The 17,746-nt window shown below is 43.4% G+C and overlaps 2 protein-coding genes across 2 annotated transcripts; one reads left to right on the top strand and one right to left on the bottom strand.

Moving 5' to 3' along the window:
• Positions 1-340: 340 nt before the first annotated feature.
• On the top strand, positions 341-9,441 carry lamp1a (lysosomal associated membrane protein 1a). The gene is made up of 9 exons (XM_035627374.2): positions 341-830; positions 4,093-4,202; positions 4,305-4,524; positions 5,316-5,477; positions 5,936-6,120; positions 6,216-6,341; positions 6,445-6,511; positions 6,612-6,779; positions 8,392-9,441. Exons 1-9 carry the CDS (start codon positions 776-778, stop codon positions 8,529-8,531), a joined length of 1,233 nt encoding a protein of 410 aa, XP_035483267.2. The 5' UTR covers positions 341-775; the 3' UTR covers positions 8,532-9,441.
• grtp1a (growth hormone regulated TBC protein 1a) lies at positions 8,646-17,288 on the bottom strand. The gene is made up of 8 exons (XM_035627377.2): positions 16,583-17,288; positions 14,958-15,109; positions 14,695-14,853; positions 13,597-13,721; positions 12,358-12,454; positions 11,753-11,925; positions 10,438-10,623; positions 8,646-10,343 (listed from the first exon to the last, which is right to left on the bottom strand). The coding sequence occupies exons 1-8, from the start codon at positions 16,666-16,668 to the stop codon at positions 10,251-10,253; spliced, it is 1,071 nt and encodes a 356-aa protein (XP_035483270.2). The 5' UTR covers positions 16,669-17,288; the 3' UTR covers positions 8,646-10,250.
• Between the last annotated feature and the right edge of the window lie 458 nt (positions 17,289-17,746).

The following is a 17,746-nucleotide window of genomic DNA, read 5'->3' as shown; positions in this document are numbered from 1 at the left end:
CCTGTTGTGTCTCTCGTGTGAGTTTTCACTGTAATAATAATTCCTGGCAGTTCATTCCCCCCTTCTCTCTCATCAGGTGGGTCTCTCTCTTCACACCGTGTCGCTATCACATATCCATTCAGTAAAAAAACCCTCAGTCAACAGCAGCAATTGCATTATCATTTTTTACACACAGGATAAAATGATGCTTTACCTTGTGACGTTTTGAATGTTTTATTATAGGGCTATTATGTGTTTTATCATAGAGCTCTGACTGGCCTGAGGGAGGGAGGGAGGGAGGAGGAGGAGGAGGAGGGAGGGAGGAGGAGGAGGAGGAGGAGGAGGGAGGGGTGGTGGCGTCTCACGTGACTGTGGCTGTGAACGAGCGGTTCACATGACGGGACATGGTTTATTCCGTCACTGTGGCTGTTGACCGACATCGACGCGATTCCTTCTCTGCTCGGCTTCACGAAACACTCCAGAACTCGGCTCCTTCTATCGTCAGACCGCAGAGGAAAACGTAAACAGCAACAGCAGCAGCAACAACAACAACAACAACAACAACAACAACAACCCCCACCACGGTGACGCATCGGGTTGTTGAACGCTCCGTGAAGTCGAGTGCAGCTCGTCGCTCCACCGACCGACCGACCGACCTGCCGGTTGACGGCAACCACACAACCCTCTCCTCCTCCTCCTCCTCCTCCTCCTCTGGTATTCGGTCGGTCGTGTTCATCCGGTCCTCCTGCGCAGAGACGAGGTGAAGTCTGCGCCGTGACGCGCCGTGACGCGCAGGATGAAACTCCGCGGCGCTCTGTGCGCGCTGCTCGTCGCCTGCTGCGCGGCTCCAGGTGAGTGCGTCGTGGTGGTCGTCGTCGTCGTCGTCGTTGTTGTTGTTGTTGTTGTTGTTGTTGTCGTCGTCGTTGTTTCTTTGCGGTTGTAACAGCGACTCGGCCGTTGGACCGAGCGTCGCTGCACCTGCCCTGGTTCCGTCGAGGAGTCGAATAATCGCGCAGATGCGACGCAGTCGTTCGACAACACGCTGCAAGCAGTGAAATGTGACCAAGCAAAATTGCAGGGGCCGCAACATTCCAATTGTTCACTTCGTCCATTCATCAGACTCGTAATTCAAATTAAAAATGAAAAATAAAAACAGAAGCCATGGAGACATTGACTTTGCATTTTCTTGTTTTGCACAAACAAAAGTCCCAAAAGCCAAATTTAAGAAAAAAAGGGCCTCATTTGAGTAGCAGGAACATTTTATTTATTTATTTTTACGTTTATATTTATTTGTACTATTTTTGCTTGACCATATCTGAAACAGTTACCTGGTTATCAATGTAGATGCTAGATAGATATAGAGATATGAACATGTACTTGATTGATCCCAAACTGTGTTACAGCAGCAGGTGTCAGTCACGCAACACACCTTACAAAATATCAAAGTGCAAAATATAAGAAATACAAACACACGCTAGTTGAATGTTTCACTTTTATACCAAACCACCAATTGAATCAATTCATGAAGAAAAACAGGACTTAAATCCTCACCTGGCTGCGCACCAGTAATACTAATCTAATGATATTGTAGTATGACAGTAACAGGGAGCAACAACTTTTCCTTCATAATGCTCAATGCAGGAATTTACCTTTCAATGGACAAAATAAGATAAAAATAAGGCATTAGTGCTTTTCCTCCAGCAAAAGATATGAATACTTCTTCACTGGTCTCCGTTGATGGTCAAGTTATCATGTAGAATTCGGAACATTTGAAGATGCCACCTTGGGCTTTCGGCAAAAAATGGGTTTTCCTCCTTTTCTGACAAAAATGATCGATAGTTTAATTATTTTTAAAAACAATTTTCCATTGTAGCCCTATAGCTCATTTATTATTACAGAAGATAAACAGCAGATGAATTGGCAATGTCTAAACGAAGCTATACAGTTATGTTTGCACTTGGCATTATGTATACGTTAAAGGAACAAGTCAGTCTCTTTCATTTTAAACCACTTGACCACTTCATGGCTTGACTCGATGTACAGCGTGTAATATAACCCACGGCATTTGAAGGTTTCCACAGGAAACTGTCTTTTCCAAAGTCCAAAATCCAAAGGTCAGCTGTCCTTGTAGGTGTTCTGGTGAAAGCAGACCCGAGAAGTCCCTGGACTTCATTCTATTCTATTCTATTCGGATCTATTCTGTTCCACTGTAATCCCCGGGTTTTGTTAATGTTGTGCACCGGCACATCGGCCTCATTGTTGTGTCATTTGAGCGCTTCATGTGACTGCCATGACGGCTTTGTGTCAGAACAGAGCAGCACAGTGAGGCCTGGCCGTGTGTGTTTATGACCCGTTCAATGGCTGCCAGCAGGGAAACGGAGTGATATTTTGATGTAGTTCAAGAAGTTGCAGTATGTTTTATAAAACATATACAACTGTAGTTTTTGTTTTCAGTCTCGTCTTCCACTCATCAACGCGTCGAGGCTCTTTTGCTCAAGCGTGAACTGCGGAGTTTTAAAAGCCACCAGAGCAAAGGTTTCCCCTCGACCGGATGCTATCACCTTCTTCTGTTATTCTCACCACACTGACTTTCATCTGCAGCTTCATACTTTGTACACACGGCCGCGCGCCCCCCCCCCCCCCCTTTCATGATCAGATCATTTAAGTGTTGTGTAAACTGTGTGGTTTGCAGGCTGAACTGAGGTTACCCCGGGGTCAAGTTTCAGCGAGGCAGTTTGGGGGGGGGGGGGTGACCAACAGACTGAAGCACACCATCGTTTTTCCAATCAGGATCAGTAGATTGTATTAATGTTGAAAGATGGAGGAAGATAAGGGGAAGTGAAAGAGGCAGCGGTTCAGTCAGTCCGCTGTGTCGCAAGGTAAGCGAGTTATGGCATTAGTACCAGTAGCACGGGGGGGGGGGCCAGGAGGAGGAGTCTGCCACATTTGAGAGACACGCTGCCTCGACAACTTCTGGGTCGTCTGAAGCGCTGGAAAACTGCTGTATGGCGTTACTGCGTCATGAAATGGCTGAGTAAGGACGAGAGTCGTAGGGGATGATAAGTCCCGTAGAGCCCCTGTTGAAGAACAGCCCCTGTGGCACATTCGTCGACACACAACACCGTGAGATGGCAGCTTCCAGGGCATAAAGATACTCATAGTTTTAAAATGCAAGTGCACAAGTTGCCAAGTTGGCTGAGTGATTCTGCTTCGATTCAAATTAGTATGGCCATTTGTTCCATCAAAGGAAGCCCCTCCTGCATGCCATTGTGTATATCATACAAGCCAACGTGTGCAAAACCAAAACCGGGGAATTGCTCACCTGAATGCGACACAGCTGACATCTTTTCTTTCTTTCTTTCTTTTTGTGGTAATATTTTGGTTTTCCTGCTTTCACATGTCATAAAAAAGGATCTATTCTGGGCGGGTTTGTGGTATAGATGCCTCACTTTTAGCCGTCTGCTGACCTCTGGTGGTGGTTTGTGTGAACTGCTTTAGTGTATATGTTCAACATGGACTCATGTAACAGCTTATGTTTTACCAATCATCACTGTTTTAATTGGCTGCATGCCAATTTATTTAACAACGCAAGTCAAATAAAAACCTGATAATGAATACTCATATTTATTTACAAGTCTGTATTCCAGGGCGGCAACTAACGATTGTTTTCATAATCGATTAATCTGTCGATTACTTTTCTCGATTATTTTTCTCGATTAATCCATTGGTTGTTTGGTCCATAAAATGTCATAGAATTGTGAAAAATGAAGATTGTGTTTCCCAAAACTCCAAGACGATGTTTTTTGATTTGTCCAAACACCAAAAATATTAAGTCTTACTGTGACAGAGTTGCAAAGAAACCAGAAGATATTCACATTTAAGAAGATGAAATCAGAGAATTTTGACTTTTTTTTCTCCTATAAAACTACTTGAACCGATTATTCGATTATCAAAATAGTTAACGACTAATTTAGTAATCGATTACTAATCGATTAACTGTTGCAGCTCTACTGTATTCTAATATCCATGCTGTAAACTTATCCAAACGCTTGACACGTTTTCCCCTTTATTACTTCATCATTTCATCCGTGGTCATTGTTTTCTCCCCTGCAGGTTGTATTCAGGCTGTTACTCTCCAGGTGAACGAGGGGAACTCCACCTGCATTAAGGCGGAGCTTTCTGCGTCCTTCTCCGTCACATACAACACCACCTCCAGGAGCACAGTGTGTACAGCCAGCCACAGCAGTGTTCAGGTTTTCAAATCTCTGCCGGATTCCCCTCCAGTTGTATCACCAGCCTAAAAAAACACTTTGTCTTTTCCTCAGAGAACAGTGCAATTCGCTCTGCCCGCCTCCGCCACAGTCGATGCGGTCAGCAGCTCGTGTGGCGCAGGCGGCGGCCTCCCGTGGCTGGTGGCGGTGTTCGGACCGGGCCACGCGCTGGGCCTGAGCTTCTCCTCCAATGGGAGTGTGTACAGCGTCGCCAACCTGACGCTGCAGTACAACCTCAGCGACGCGTCGACCTTCCCGGACGCCAACAGCTCCGGTGAGAGCAAACACTCCCCACAAACAGTACAGATTGAAGTTGTTGTCAAGTGTGATTAAATACAAGTTAACTTTCACATCAAACAAAAATATTAGGCAAGTAAAAAAATATTTTATCATAGCATTTAAATCTAAAAAACAGTGTATGGTGCAAAGAGGAGCTACAGCAGATTAAACAGAATAGATTATTAAAGGTGACATATGTATGCTCATATTCAGGTTCGTACTTTTAATTTATGTTACCACTTGTGAAGTTTTACATCTAATGTTCAGGAAAGGCATCAGTGTTCTCATACTGCACATTCCTGCAGCTTCTATTTTTATCCTCCGTCGCAAACGGCTGGATTTATTTTTAGCCCCGCCTCCCGATGAAAAAGCCCAGTCTGCTCTGATTGGCCAGCTGGCCCAGTCTGTTATGATTGGTCAACCACTTTCAAAACTTGTAGAAAAATGTCACTTCCCCTTTACCAGAGGAGTGGAGATTCTCAGATTGCAGGCGGGGGTTACCCCCAAAAGAGTCCAACTGTGACATCACAGTGGGAGAGAAATCTGAAGCAGTTGTTCGGAGCTGTAGGGCTCAGCCAGCCAACAAATAAATGAAAACCTATTTTAAAAGTTTGTGGGACGGCACGCATCACAAATACCCACATTTATGTGCACACATACTGAAAAAGTTACTTTTGCATAATATGTCACCTTTAAATGTGTCGCTCACGCAGGACAAACGGGCTCATTCGCGACAGAGCGTATGTAACAGATGTCAGTCATTTGCCGCGTTTGATTGTGTCCTAGATGTGGTCACGGTGGTGTCGTCGTCCGTTGGGATCTGGGCAGCGGTCAACACCACCTTCCGCTGTATGAGCCCCTCGGCATTCAGCGTTGGCGGAGCCACCGTCACGTTCTCCGACATGAAGCTGGAGGCGTACATGCCCGGAAATGACCTGAGTCCAGCAGGTATGACTCTGATTACCTTCCCCGCAGGAGGTTGTGCGTGGTTGTCGGTAGGATTACTCCAAAACCACTCAGCCGATTTCCCGTTAAGATTGCGTGGAGTGGTGCTGGGGCAGATCTGGATGAACAGGTGGATCCAGGCTGTCTCTAACATGGTGAGACAGGGCGTTTGGCCCCTGGCAGGGGCATGTGCTTTCCTTCTAGAGCTGCTTTGAGACATGCACTGAGGTCTGGGCATTTTCTGCAACTTTTCCTGCCAACCCCCTGGTAAAAATGTCCAGAAGACGTCCCTGGAAGATTCATAGCAAGGGGAGTGGGCGCTCTACCCAGGGACCATCTCCTGCGGCGTTCTCCATACGTGAACGGCAAACTCTGGGAAACCTTCACGTCTGAAAACAGCTTAGTTGTGTTCTCGCTCTTGAAGAGGACTATGGTCGATTGAACCCTTTTTCTTGTCATAGAAAGCGTATGCACGGCGGATACGGCCAGCACGACAGCGCCGTCCACCACTGCTGCTCCGGTACCGACCCCTCCTGGGACACCCGAGCAGGGCACCTACTCTGTAGACAACAACGGCAGCGTGTGTCTCCTGGCCCAGATGGGACTGCAGTTCAACATCTCCTACGTGTCTAAATCTCAGAATAAGGTGACGTGGGGACATCGCACAGAAAACTTAGTGTTGAAATGATTTTTAACTACCTTGAAGGGACCCTAACCAATTTTTCCCGCCCCGTATTCCAGACGGTCCAGCATCTAGTAAACCTGACTCCTCATCTGACAAATGCGTCGGGATCATGTGAAGCCAGCAGAGCTACCTTGGTTTTGACACAAGAGCAAGCCACCACACTCAACTTCACCTTCACCTTGGTAAATGCATCCCTCTTTTCTGGTTTGCGTGAGCGCTTTGTTTTTGTTGTCGTGTATGCGTAGATACAAGTATCCACTCAGTTCCTCCTCCTCCCGTCCACAGAACTCCACGACCAGCAAGTACCACCTGAGCGGGTTAGCTCTGCTCGCCATTTGGCCTGATATGATTGGTATGCGAATTGTACAACGATAAGCGAACGCGCCCTTGTTCCTTTTTTGTTTTTCTAATGGTTTGATTTCGATGAAATCGTCTTCCCCTCCTCTCCCCAGCTCCATTCTCAGCCAGTAACGCTAGTCTGGACTACCTGCGCAGCACGCTGGGCCGCTCCTACATGTGCAGCGCAGCGCAAACTCTGGTTGTGGAACCGACCTTCTCTCTGAACACATTCAGACTGCAGGTCCAACCCTTTGGACTCACCACCAACCAGTTCGCAACAGGTACAACTGCTTTTTTCCCCCTCCTTAAGCCTTTGTATTCCAAATTTCCTTTTGTCCTTTGGTCTTGGGCCGCCTTAGTCTGATAATCAGACGGAATTTTCATTCAAATAAAGTGCGCGGTTGCGAGCTGTTAACATTTTGTATGCCGTTTGTAGAAACATGCAGATTTAATGGAACACTGCCGAATTGGGAAAAGTGCTTAAAGCTACAGTGTGTAATATTTAGGAGAAATTATTCACAGTAATGGAATATATTTTCCTTAACGATGTGTTCATACATGTATAATGTATAGTTTTTTCGTCAACTTTGAATGAGTTAAATATAGTTCCATGAGGTGGACCCGACCTCCGTGTGAGTCGCCATGTTTGCTACGTCGTGTTGAATACGGTTGTTGCACCAAACGGTTCAAGATACGTCGCACTCACAGTGAATTATCAGAGTCAGCGGTGCGTCACGGTAAAGTGTCCCCTGTCAGGTGCTCAGTTGGTTGCAGTTTGCAACTTTACCACCAGATGCCGCCAGAGGAGTACAAAAATTACACACTGTAGCTTTGATAAATTGCTTTCTTGCCAATAATAAGATGAAAACATCCAGAATACCAGTATACAACTCCCCAGAAAACCACAGCTCATCATTATTACATTATTGTACAGATTAAACAAAAGATATACAACATGTAAATCAGTGACCTTTAGTTAATTAATGGAGAGAGTTAGACGTGTTTACCTCTGAGCAGTTTTTACCCCAAGCAAAATTCAGCTATTGCTGGCCGAGTGTAATCAATCTTCTCCTTGGACGTTTCACACGGAGGTGGAACACTGTGGATATGAGAGTTGCTATTATTAAATTTTTTTTTAAATCAAAATTTAAAAAAAAGGTGCTGACGTAAGAGATGTGTAAAAAAAAACATGGTCCATGTTCATGTTCATCGCCACACAGACGTGGGATCCAAATTTTACAATATAAATTATTACAACTCGTAATTCCGTCACTAAATTATGAAATGATCATACATTGAGTAGAGGAATTTTGGATTTATTGATCAGGCATCGTACAGAGGGCAAAATTATCGCACAAATGCAAAAATTATCGTGTGTCTGGAAACTCTGCTTGTTGCCATTTCTGCTGCAGAAAAAGTTACACAAGTGCAGTTTGTATCTTGTTTAGTATTTTATGTCTTACTAGGGAAGCATGTTACTGTCATTTTAAGAGAAGTAGCTTTGAGGTCACAGCGGTTTTGATGCCTTGTGCCTTTAAAGTTTGTGAGCATCGCTTTGAAGTCAACTAGCATTGTTCGGTTGAGATTCACAAACCGACCAAGCCATATGGTTTTTTCTTACCGTGGTATACCTTTCTGTACGGAGAATACTTTGGGTTTGGATACATCTGTGAGGTTTCACAAACAGGGGGAATAAATGTTTCGTACTGTGAAGCCTTTTCCTACTACGACTGGTGTACACGAGTCCCTCCGAGGAAACCCAACGGATCTCAGCTCCCGCATGCGAATCGCTGAAGATAATATCTAATCAGAGATGTGAGTAGAGACTCTGGGTCGAGTGTTCACTGACGGGGCTTGAACATTTCAAATTTTTCCGCCTTTTTCCGTCCGCAGCGGAGGAGTGTCAGATGGACCAGGACCAGATGCTCATCCCCATCGTCGTCGGGGCGGCCCTCGCCGGCCTGGTGCTGATCGTGCTCATCGCGTACCTAATAGGCAGGAGGAGGAGCCACGCCGGATACCAGACCATCTGAATGGAGTACCCCCGACGAACTGAACAGTGGAGGGACGAGCCTTAGCGTGTGAATGAGCAATTGGACTCGGAACATGAGTGAATGGAATAAGTTCTTTTCTCCGTGGTGACGGCATGTTGTACTGTTTTTTTTTGTGTGTGTGCGCATCCTGTGTGACCTCTGGATGTTTTATTTTTCCTCTCGGCTTTTCCGTGGAATGACCTGAAGCAAAAACATCTGCTAAATTTTAAACGGTGAAGCGTGAAGAGGACACCACATAATCGAGGATGGAGGGAACGTTTGAATTCGCTTTACTAAGTTGACCATCAGCTGCTTGGCTCTGCTCTAGGAATCAGTTGAAATTTGCTTGAACTGCTGTTTGTTGTTATGTTTTCATCCATCTGCGTTTGTTTGTCCGTTTGTTGATCATCAGGATCACGCAACAAAAAACGACATGACCCAACGAAGAACCCATTAAAAATTTGGTGCGCTTCCAGAACTTATTTTTCACCTCTCTTCTTTATAACCTGGTGATTGGGTGTTAGCCTTGGCACAGGTATGTGCTCTCCAAGCCCCCTTCCTGGGAGTTTTATTAGTACTCATGCCGACTGCTTTTCTGTTTAATTTCACGAGCATAAGATGACTTAAGAGAAGGGAAAGCCTGGAATCTGCTAAAAGCTTAAACCGCCCCATCAGTGGACCGAGGCTCAATAAGGTAACTGCGTAACTCTTCCGTCTCATTTAACAGGACGAGTGAACAGGTGCATGGGTTCATTCTCTAGTCGTGATTTCGGCCGCCTTCTCCTAAAAAAAGAAATGTACATTGTAGTGATTTGATCCTTTATTTTTTTTTTTTATAGAAAATGACGTGATCTCGTTTTCTATTATGCATCTAACTGAAAGTTAATAAAGATCTTAGAATTTCAGGACAGTTTTTTTCCCCATGAGTATTTCGTGCTACAGTACCGTTTATGATTGGTTTAATCGAGGAGTGTGTGAAGTAAAAAAGGGCCGTTTACTGAGAGCTGTTCAAGCAGGTGTGTATTACACAAGACTTAGATCGACACCAAGGTTATTTCTGTCCAGTGAATCGAAATCTGATAATAGTACTACGGCTGTCTGCAGGGCAACAAACCCCAGACACAGAACAAAGTTGAAATGCCATTGTTAGAAAAGAGAGCAGCCCTTCGAATTGTGTTTACATCGCTTTACCATAATGCACTTGAAATGAATACATTAGATAAAGAATTTTTTTAAGATGTTTCTGTCATGAAATCAATATGATTCACACTGGATTGTTTTGGCGTGTCCCCCCATATAATATTCATTACTGAGACTACAATGTGAAATGCAGTAGGCCTGCGTTGACATTGTGCAACACATACTTCATCTGACCGGGAAATTTGCCGCCAAATCTGTTCTCTTCAGTGTCTCTGACTTTTTGTAGTAAAGTGCATCATTCAACATTTTACCAAAAGAATATTAACTTAAGATAAACTACAGCACGTGTTGATTTCAAATGGAATAGTCAGCTCATGCAGTACATTGCAATGAATATTCTCACATGATCATATACACACACACACACACATGTAGATTGTATGGAAATGATTAAGACAAAAAAACTACATGTAGTTATTGTGACAGGTATTCTGAAAAAAGGTGCAAAAAAAGCTGCTGGGTTGTTTTCCCCCCCGTGGAATGTGTTTTGAGATTGAGCGACAGGTGAGTCAGTTTGGGTCACGACTCTTCTGCGATGATGCGAGATCGACATGTCGCCCGCAGCTTAGTCAGGGTTGCCATGGAGAGACTTCCCGGTTCAGAGAAGATTTTCTGGGAAAGGTGAGGAAACGGCAGGATTATGGAATTAAAGAAAGCCAATTACAAAAAGGGATGTTTGTCCTTTCATTCATCCGTCTCGTTTTACCTGCATGAAAGTGTGGCATTCGTCAACAAATGGTCCGTGAGTGATCTGCTTGAAGATCTGGCAGACGTCTGGCAGTGACTGGGCCTGTTGGATCGGAGCCTGGTTGTGGTGGATCAGCGTCAGGGCTACGCGGAAGAGGATTTTCGATCCCTCGTAGAACATGCAATCCCAGATCCGCAGAACAGTCTGCAAAAAAACAACAACATCGTAGAAGGAAAATCCTACCAGGAACATGTCGTGATGAAGTTTATGAAGTTTAACCTGTGGATTGACCAAATGTCTAGAGATGTTAGTAAGTGATAAGACTGATTAGACGACAACAACCACCAGTTACAGTATGTTGTGTAAAGAGTCATATCCAAGTTCAATCAGCGAGTGTAAGAACTACTGAAAATGCATAAACACTATTGGTCATCATTTGTTAGAATATTTTAATGACTTGCTGTATTTCTAGTGCACAGAAAAATACATGAAAATAATCATCATAAAACTGAAAATAAAGTGAGTTGAACAATCAATGTATTTTTTTCCCCCATATCTTCACTGTTATGCTCAATTCCAGCTACAGTACTTTAACATCTGCTTTAAAAGTTACTCGTGTTTTTGTTTCAAGGGGAGAAGAGAGAAGCTCAGACAGTGTGGCAGTGACTCTGAATCAATCCTGGTGGTGAAATTATTGAGAAGTCATGTTCTAACAACTGCTACTCGTTGGCAAAGGTGCCTCAGGGTAGAGTGAATTCTTGAGGGAATAGCATGAACTGCTACGAGTGACATGTCACACCCACTCCAGGCCAACAGAGGGAGTAAGAAACAACAGGGATTGTTTTATATGGTGGACTGGCCATAGTCTGTTTTGTGAGTCTACTAAAACCAGCAAACCAAAACATTGAGTGATTGTGCTGAGCTATGAATGTTGTTTTGTAATGTTTGGGAGATTAGAAACCACAAATCTTTCCCAAACATCTTAAAGGTGCAGTAAGGGAATTTGGAGAAAGATTATTAATTTCCTGACCGCCGTGGTCGGGGATCGAACCCGCAGTCTCGGGTACGGGACTGCGACGCGCTAACCACGAGGCCAAAAACCCCTGAGTTGTAGCATGTAGCGCTAGCACGTCTCCTTAAGGTGTCGGGGAGTGATGTTTACCAATTTCACACACTGTTGTTTTCAATTTACAGAGAGGGTTGTGCCGATAAACTGGATTTCTTTCCAGCGCACACACAGAACTTCACAAAAAGTGTTTTGGATTAGAAATCACTTCCTGCCCCTTTAATATAAAGAAATTGTGATAAATTGCAGTGACGTGTTGACACTCACCTCCACTGGCAAGACGTCTATGTAGAGGCAAATGAACCACCGGGAGACCACCAGGGTCCACATGACGTTCTGATCCACCATGGTCTGCCACACGCTGGGGACTTTTATTTTCAGTAGCTCCCCTAACACCTCCTGGTCCGTCTTTAGCCCCAGCATGGCTGGACTGTAGTAGTCTATAAACACACACGCACACAGACACACACACGATTGTGAGTTTCACTTTTTGCAGTACATCTCAATTAATTAATAAGCTGCATTTCTGAAAGAAAAAAAAAAGATGGATTTACATCTAGAATAGTAAAACCGAATTGAGTGTTTTTTGTCTCACACAAAACAGCTGATTGTTACTCCTTTCAAACTGCTACCAACTTTTTTTAAAATTGATATTGACATTCCATAAATTTGAGTGAGTGTAAGTTCCAAATGAAAACACAGTGTAGGTCTTAAGCCACAGACAGATAAAGATCACGTGACCTCTGACGAGATTATTCTGAGCCTGGAGCAAAAGGAACAACCAGAGCACAATACACTTGCACAATACAGTTGGCAGGACGGGGCCAATTTAGTGTGTATACACACACGTATACAGACACACACACACACACCTGGCAAAATCCTGCCGAGTAGTGCATCCATCAGCCAGAAGGATTTCTCTTCATCTTTTGTGATGATAAGCAGGTACCCGGCTATGAAGTTCATCCCCTGTGGATAAAAGAGAGAGACACACATGGAGAGGAGCTCTAGAACAAAGCAAAGTGAACAGTGGACATGAAATAAGAGGGAATATAACCTTCCCCAACTGAAGCAGGCTACCAGAGTATGATCAGAGATGAATGGGCTCTAGTTAAGAAGACTCAACAAGAGATGAGACCATCAACATCCTGCTGCTCGTTTGAATTGCAAAACAAGCTGCGTGATGTGAAGGAAATTTGCCTTTCAAATTATTGACATTATTATTTGACTACACAGAGCTGACACTGACACAAAAACATACTTCCTGCCTGGGAGTAATGACTGAAATAAGTGTTGATATTATAATGCCGTAAGAAAATTGTTTTTATTATCTATTAAACCGTCGATCATTTTCTCGATTCATTTTTTGGCCCATAAAATGGCACAAAAAAGGGCAAAAAAATGTCGACCAATGTGTCTCCCAAACCCCAAGATGATATTTTGTTGTGTCCACACACCAAACATATTTAGTTTACTGTCATAGAGGAGCAAAGAAGAGCTGCAACAGTTAATCACTTAGTAATCGATTACGAAATTAATAGCCAACTATTTTGATAATCCATTAATCGGTTCAAGTCGTTGGTTTCTTTGCTCCTCTGTGACCAATAAACTAAATATCTTTAGTTTGTGTGGACGAAATAAAAAAATGGTTTTGGGTTTTGGGAAACACAATTGACATTTTTCAAAATTTTATGACATTTTATGGACCAAAAAAACGAATCAATTAATCGAGAAAATAATCGACAGATTAATGGATTATGATAATAATCGTGAGTTGCTGCCCTAGAGCAAAGAAATTGGAAAATATTCCCATTTAATAAGCTGATATCATAGAATTTTGACTTCCCCCCCCTAAAAACTACTTGAACCGATTAATCGATTATCAAAATAGTTGGCTATTTATTTGGTCATCGATTAACAGTTTCATCTCTACTTGAATGAACACGTCAAAATATAAATTCAAAAGCATTGTTTACTTTATTTTGCTTGTAAAGATAAAAAAGGACAATTTGAGTGAACTTTTGTCCCATAATCCTCACCAATACCACACAACAAACACAGATTCAGAAAATCAATACCAAGTGTAGTATTCTGCAGTTATTCAGTATTACCTGGCAGTAGCCCACGGTGGGATTGTGGTGACCGTAGGCCAGCAGCACGTTGTACAGCGCCTTCTGCAGACACGGGTTTGACGTCTTGCGGAACTGGATGTTGTCTGGAAATGTTCTGTTCAAGTCTTGAGAGAAAATACCACACAGACGCCAATCATCGCCCTGTTGCTGTGTGCTTGTGTCACGATACAGACATGAGTGTGAGTGAATGAGAAGCACCAAGGGGAGAGAAAAACTCTGCAGCCTCACTCTCACGTTGACGTTATGTGCAAACAGTAACTTGAAACTTTTCTAGATGTTGTGGCTGCATGTGCAGCTGTTAGGACTCCACCCTGCTCAAGACAGCTGTGGAAACTAAATACCGAAGCACTGACAGTCTTTCTTCTGCCCATTCTTCACTTCGGGGGGAGAAGGATCATTTTACAATCACTATACAGTAACTCTCTATTACTTCATTTCAGCAGTACCTGAAACAATGCGCCATCCCTGGGGTTCTGTCAGCGCGGTGCCATTTTCATCCTGGAGACCATGATGTCAGTATCTCACATATCATTCTATCGCATTTTAGCAGGTTCGGCTGAAGGGAAGTGTCACTTACACAGCTCATTCTGTAAAACGTACCAGCTCTGAGACACCAAACTGTTGGGCATCGTCATTGTGTTCTGTGTGGCCGACTGTTGCCTTTAGGTTTTCGCAGTGTGTCCGGTGGCACCACTGTCAGCATTAACTGAAGAGCTGAATCAGTGAACTGAATCAGCCACAGGGGCAGCCATCCAATAAAGAATTCCCTGACAGCGTGTTAAAACAAAATCTCTAATTTTACTTACTGGGGGGAAAAAAACACGCGATGCCAATGTCAGTACAAAACAAATCTTTCAGCTGGAACATTTCGTAATCCTAACATACCGTAATCATGAGACCTTTAATGAGGTTCACATTGACAAGACATAAATTGGCTTATTTACGTTTGGATGTTCATGATGTTTGGATGACAAACGGTTATTTCCTCTGATCAAAGAGATTCACGTGTAATTTATAAAAGAAGTGATCTATGTGTCTTTTTCATTTGATGTGTGTGTGCCAGGGCTCACAGCTGACCTGTGCAGATGGTCTCCACCAGTTTGGGGTCGTGCTGGGCTCCGAGCAGCGACTGGTAGTATCCTGGGTTCTTCTCTAACTGGTCTTGAGCCCCGCTGGCTGCCATCCAGATCAGAGCCCGGTGCTCATTGGGAATCCCCTTCCGCACATAGCGCTTTACTGGAGGGAGAGAGAGGGGCAACATTCCACTTTAATTCCCCTCTTTCACTTAATTCAGGACTCGCTCCTTGAGGATTATGGGTGAGTTCAGTTTTCACACTTACATTTTACATTCCTCTGCACCTTGCCTTTGCCCTTGAGTAGTTTGGACCACTTGATGGACCGCCTTGTGAGCACGGCGAGATACTCGGACATGAGCTCCTCGTACGAGTCGTAGTCAAAGTCCTCCATGCGCTCAAAGCCGTATGGATCCAGCCTGAGCCAAAAAGCACGAGGTTTGAAACAGTCAACAACTAATTTAATTCGTCAAAGGATTCTTGTCAGGCAAGTGTGTCACATTATAAGAGTTGCCAAGCATTCACATTAAGAACTGTGCACCTTAAACAACAATTTTTTTAAACACTTGTATCTGAAATACCTACAACTACAGTCTGGTTCTGGATAAAAAAAAAAGTTGGGTGTGCGTGTGTGTATGTGTGTCTCAACTTAATGCCTTAGGTAACACGATTATCTTCCTGCAGCTTAACCCTTTCATGAGAGCAAAGTCATGCCTGAAGAAGAGATGCACCTAAAGATCAGCAATGTGTTGGGATGCGACATCCGTTTTTAAGAGGACAACGGCACTTATCAACAGTTCAATTTCACTTGAATTACCATTTGTCCAATTTCTGATGTGAACGCAAACATTAGCAGGCAAAAGCCAAATTAGATTATTAAGAGACCTATGAAGTGAAGTCTATATACAGAGGGCACAATTTGTGCATTATTCCCATGTAGGCTAGATTACCAACTGTACCTGTCCCAGAAACCAAGACTCTCAAGGTCCCCAAAAAGCTCCAGGTTTACACTACTCCTTTGTTTACATAATTTGATTAATAAAATCAAATTACATTAGTTAGAAATGTGAACCACTTAAAAGTCAAAAAAAAAAATCTGCTATATGACCTTCTACCGTCAGTCTTGTGGCGCTGGTCTTGACAAGGAAATTGTCAACATAGGTTCTATGACCTTAAATGTTTTAGTTTACATTGTGGTCATTTGCTTTTTTTTTCCAAGTAGCAAACAATGGGTATACCAATATTATTCCACCATAGGAGAACTGTACACCTGCAACCAACAATTTATTTTCATGATCAAATTGCTTCGTTTTCGTCTGAAATCCAGAAATATAGAGTTTATCATCCATTAAAAAGATTTTTTAAATTATTATTAAAACAATGAATACTTTATATATATATATATATATATATATATATATATATATATATATAGATATAGATATATATATATAAATATTGGCATTAATTTCCTGTCAATCAACCAATCAAGAGACTAATTATTTCAGCTGGAGGGCAGAGGTCCGTTTAGGTGCCTGAGTAAAAATGTAGTTATTAATATGTTATTTCATTGAAGTTCATTAAAAAATTGTGGATTACAAATTACATTAATGAGACAAAAAATACAACTATCACAACCTTCATCAGTTATATTAATTTAGTGAAACAGGAAAATACATAACCCGAGTTGGCTCGAGGAGGAACAGTCGGAAGTAGCAGTTAGCTAACGTTACTGCTCGTTTTCCACGAAATGAGGATTAAAGTAATCACCTGCTCCGGGATTTACTTTATCAGGTAAGTTACTTAAAAATAACGCCGACATTCTAAAACAGTAAAAATATATATATGTTTTCACAACCACCGCGTTACGTTTTGAGCTAACGTCACTGTACCTGCCCACTCGGTCCTTCGCGCTGCCGGCGGCGGAGTGGCTCCTGTCGGCCGCCGTCGCCGCCGCCTTGTTCTTCTTCTTCTCCATCGCACCTCTTCTTCTTCTTCTGCTCCGGTGACGTCCTCCTCCTGAAAGAAATCCGCGCTATAGTCTCACCATGAATCCACCGTCGCCGTGTTGTTGTTTTATCTCCACAAACAACACCAAAGTTTACAACAGGCGCGAGTGTCCCGAGTCACCGTGTTAGTTGAGGTGAGTTCGCGGCCACTTTCTCCATGTTCGCGGGACGAGACGCTGCTGTTCTTGGGGATTAAAATGCACAATTCCGGGCGATGGAAAGCGGTGAAAAGTGAAGGCGATTCCCGTCGAATAGAGACTTCGTTTTAACTCGGCTTCTGGAGGTGTTTTATCGAATCCGTGCGGAGAGAGCGGAGTTGGTCTTGAGTTTTATCGCCATCCACATGCACCTGCTGCTGCCGCTGGTCCCACTCCTCTCTTACCCGGAGTGTTACTCACTCCGGCCCCGGTAGCTCGACTATCGACACGCACAAAAACACAACGGCTGGTTAGGTGAAGGCAACTCGGCGTCATTCAAATCGTTCAAGTCACCCTTCCACTCCGTCTCGCGCGGTCTTCGCGGCTCCATGGAGGATTTCGGACTCGGTGACGTTTGCCCCGGGACACACACGTCAATCAGACCCAATGGTGCGTTCAAAGGACTCCCGTAAATATCCTGTTTTGGAGGTTAAGTGAATGGTGCATTCACGACTTATCGGATGTAAAAAACAACAACAGGCTCTTGCTGTGGGAAAATCTTCACCATTCCTTCAACGAAAACTGACAACCAATTTTATATTTATCGAGTTTTATTTTATTTAAAAAATGTTTAAAAAAAAAAAGAAGTCATATTGATTATTCAGAATTTTGTATATGGGACTCTCATTTGACCTTAACACTTTTGTCCGATAACACGTGAAGGCAGCAAACATGGTAAAAAGCCGCGCCCTCTTCAGCAAAGCCACGTAGCACAGGTAAGTATACAGTCGCCTGCTCACCTGAGTACTCCAGTCAAATAGAGTAGACCCCGACCGATATGGATTTTTCTGGGGTCGATATCGAATTTAAGGAGTATAAGATTCCTGATACCGATACTTTGACCGATTTT

This window comes from Scophthalmus maximus, chromosome 4, assembly GCF_022379125.1.
Source record: "Scophthalmus maximus strain ysfricsl-2021 chromosome 4, ASM2237912v1, whole genome shotgun sequence".
NCBI classification, from domain to species: Eukaryota; Metazoa; Chordata; class Actinopteri; order Pleuronectiformes; family Scophthalmidae; genus Scophthalmus; species Scophthalmus maximus.
The sequence above is the reverse complement of the archived record's forward strand: the minus strand, read 5'-3'. Positions and strand labels throughout refer to the sequence as shown.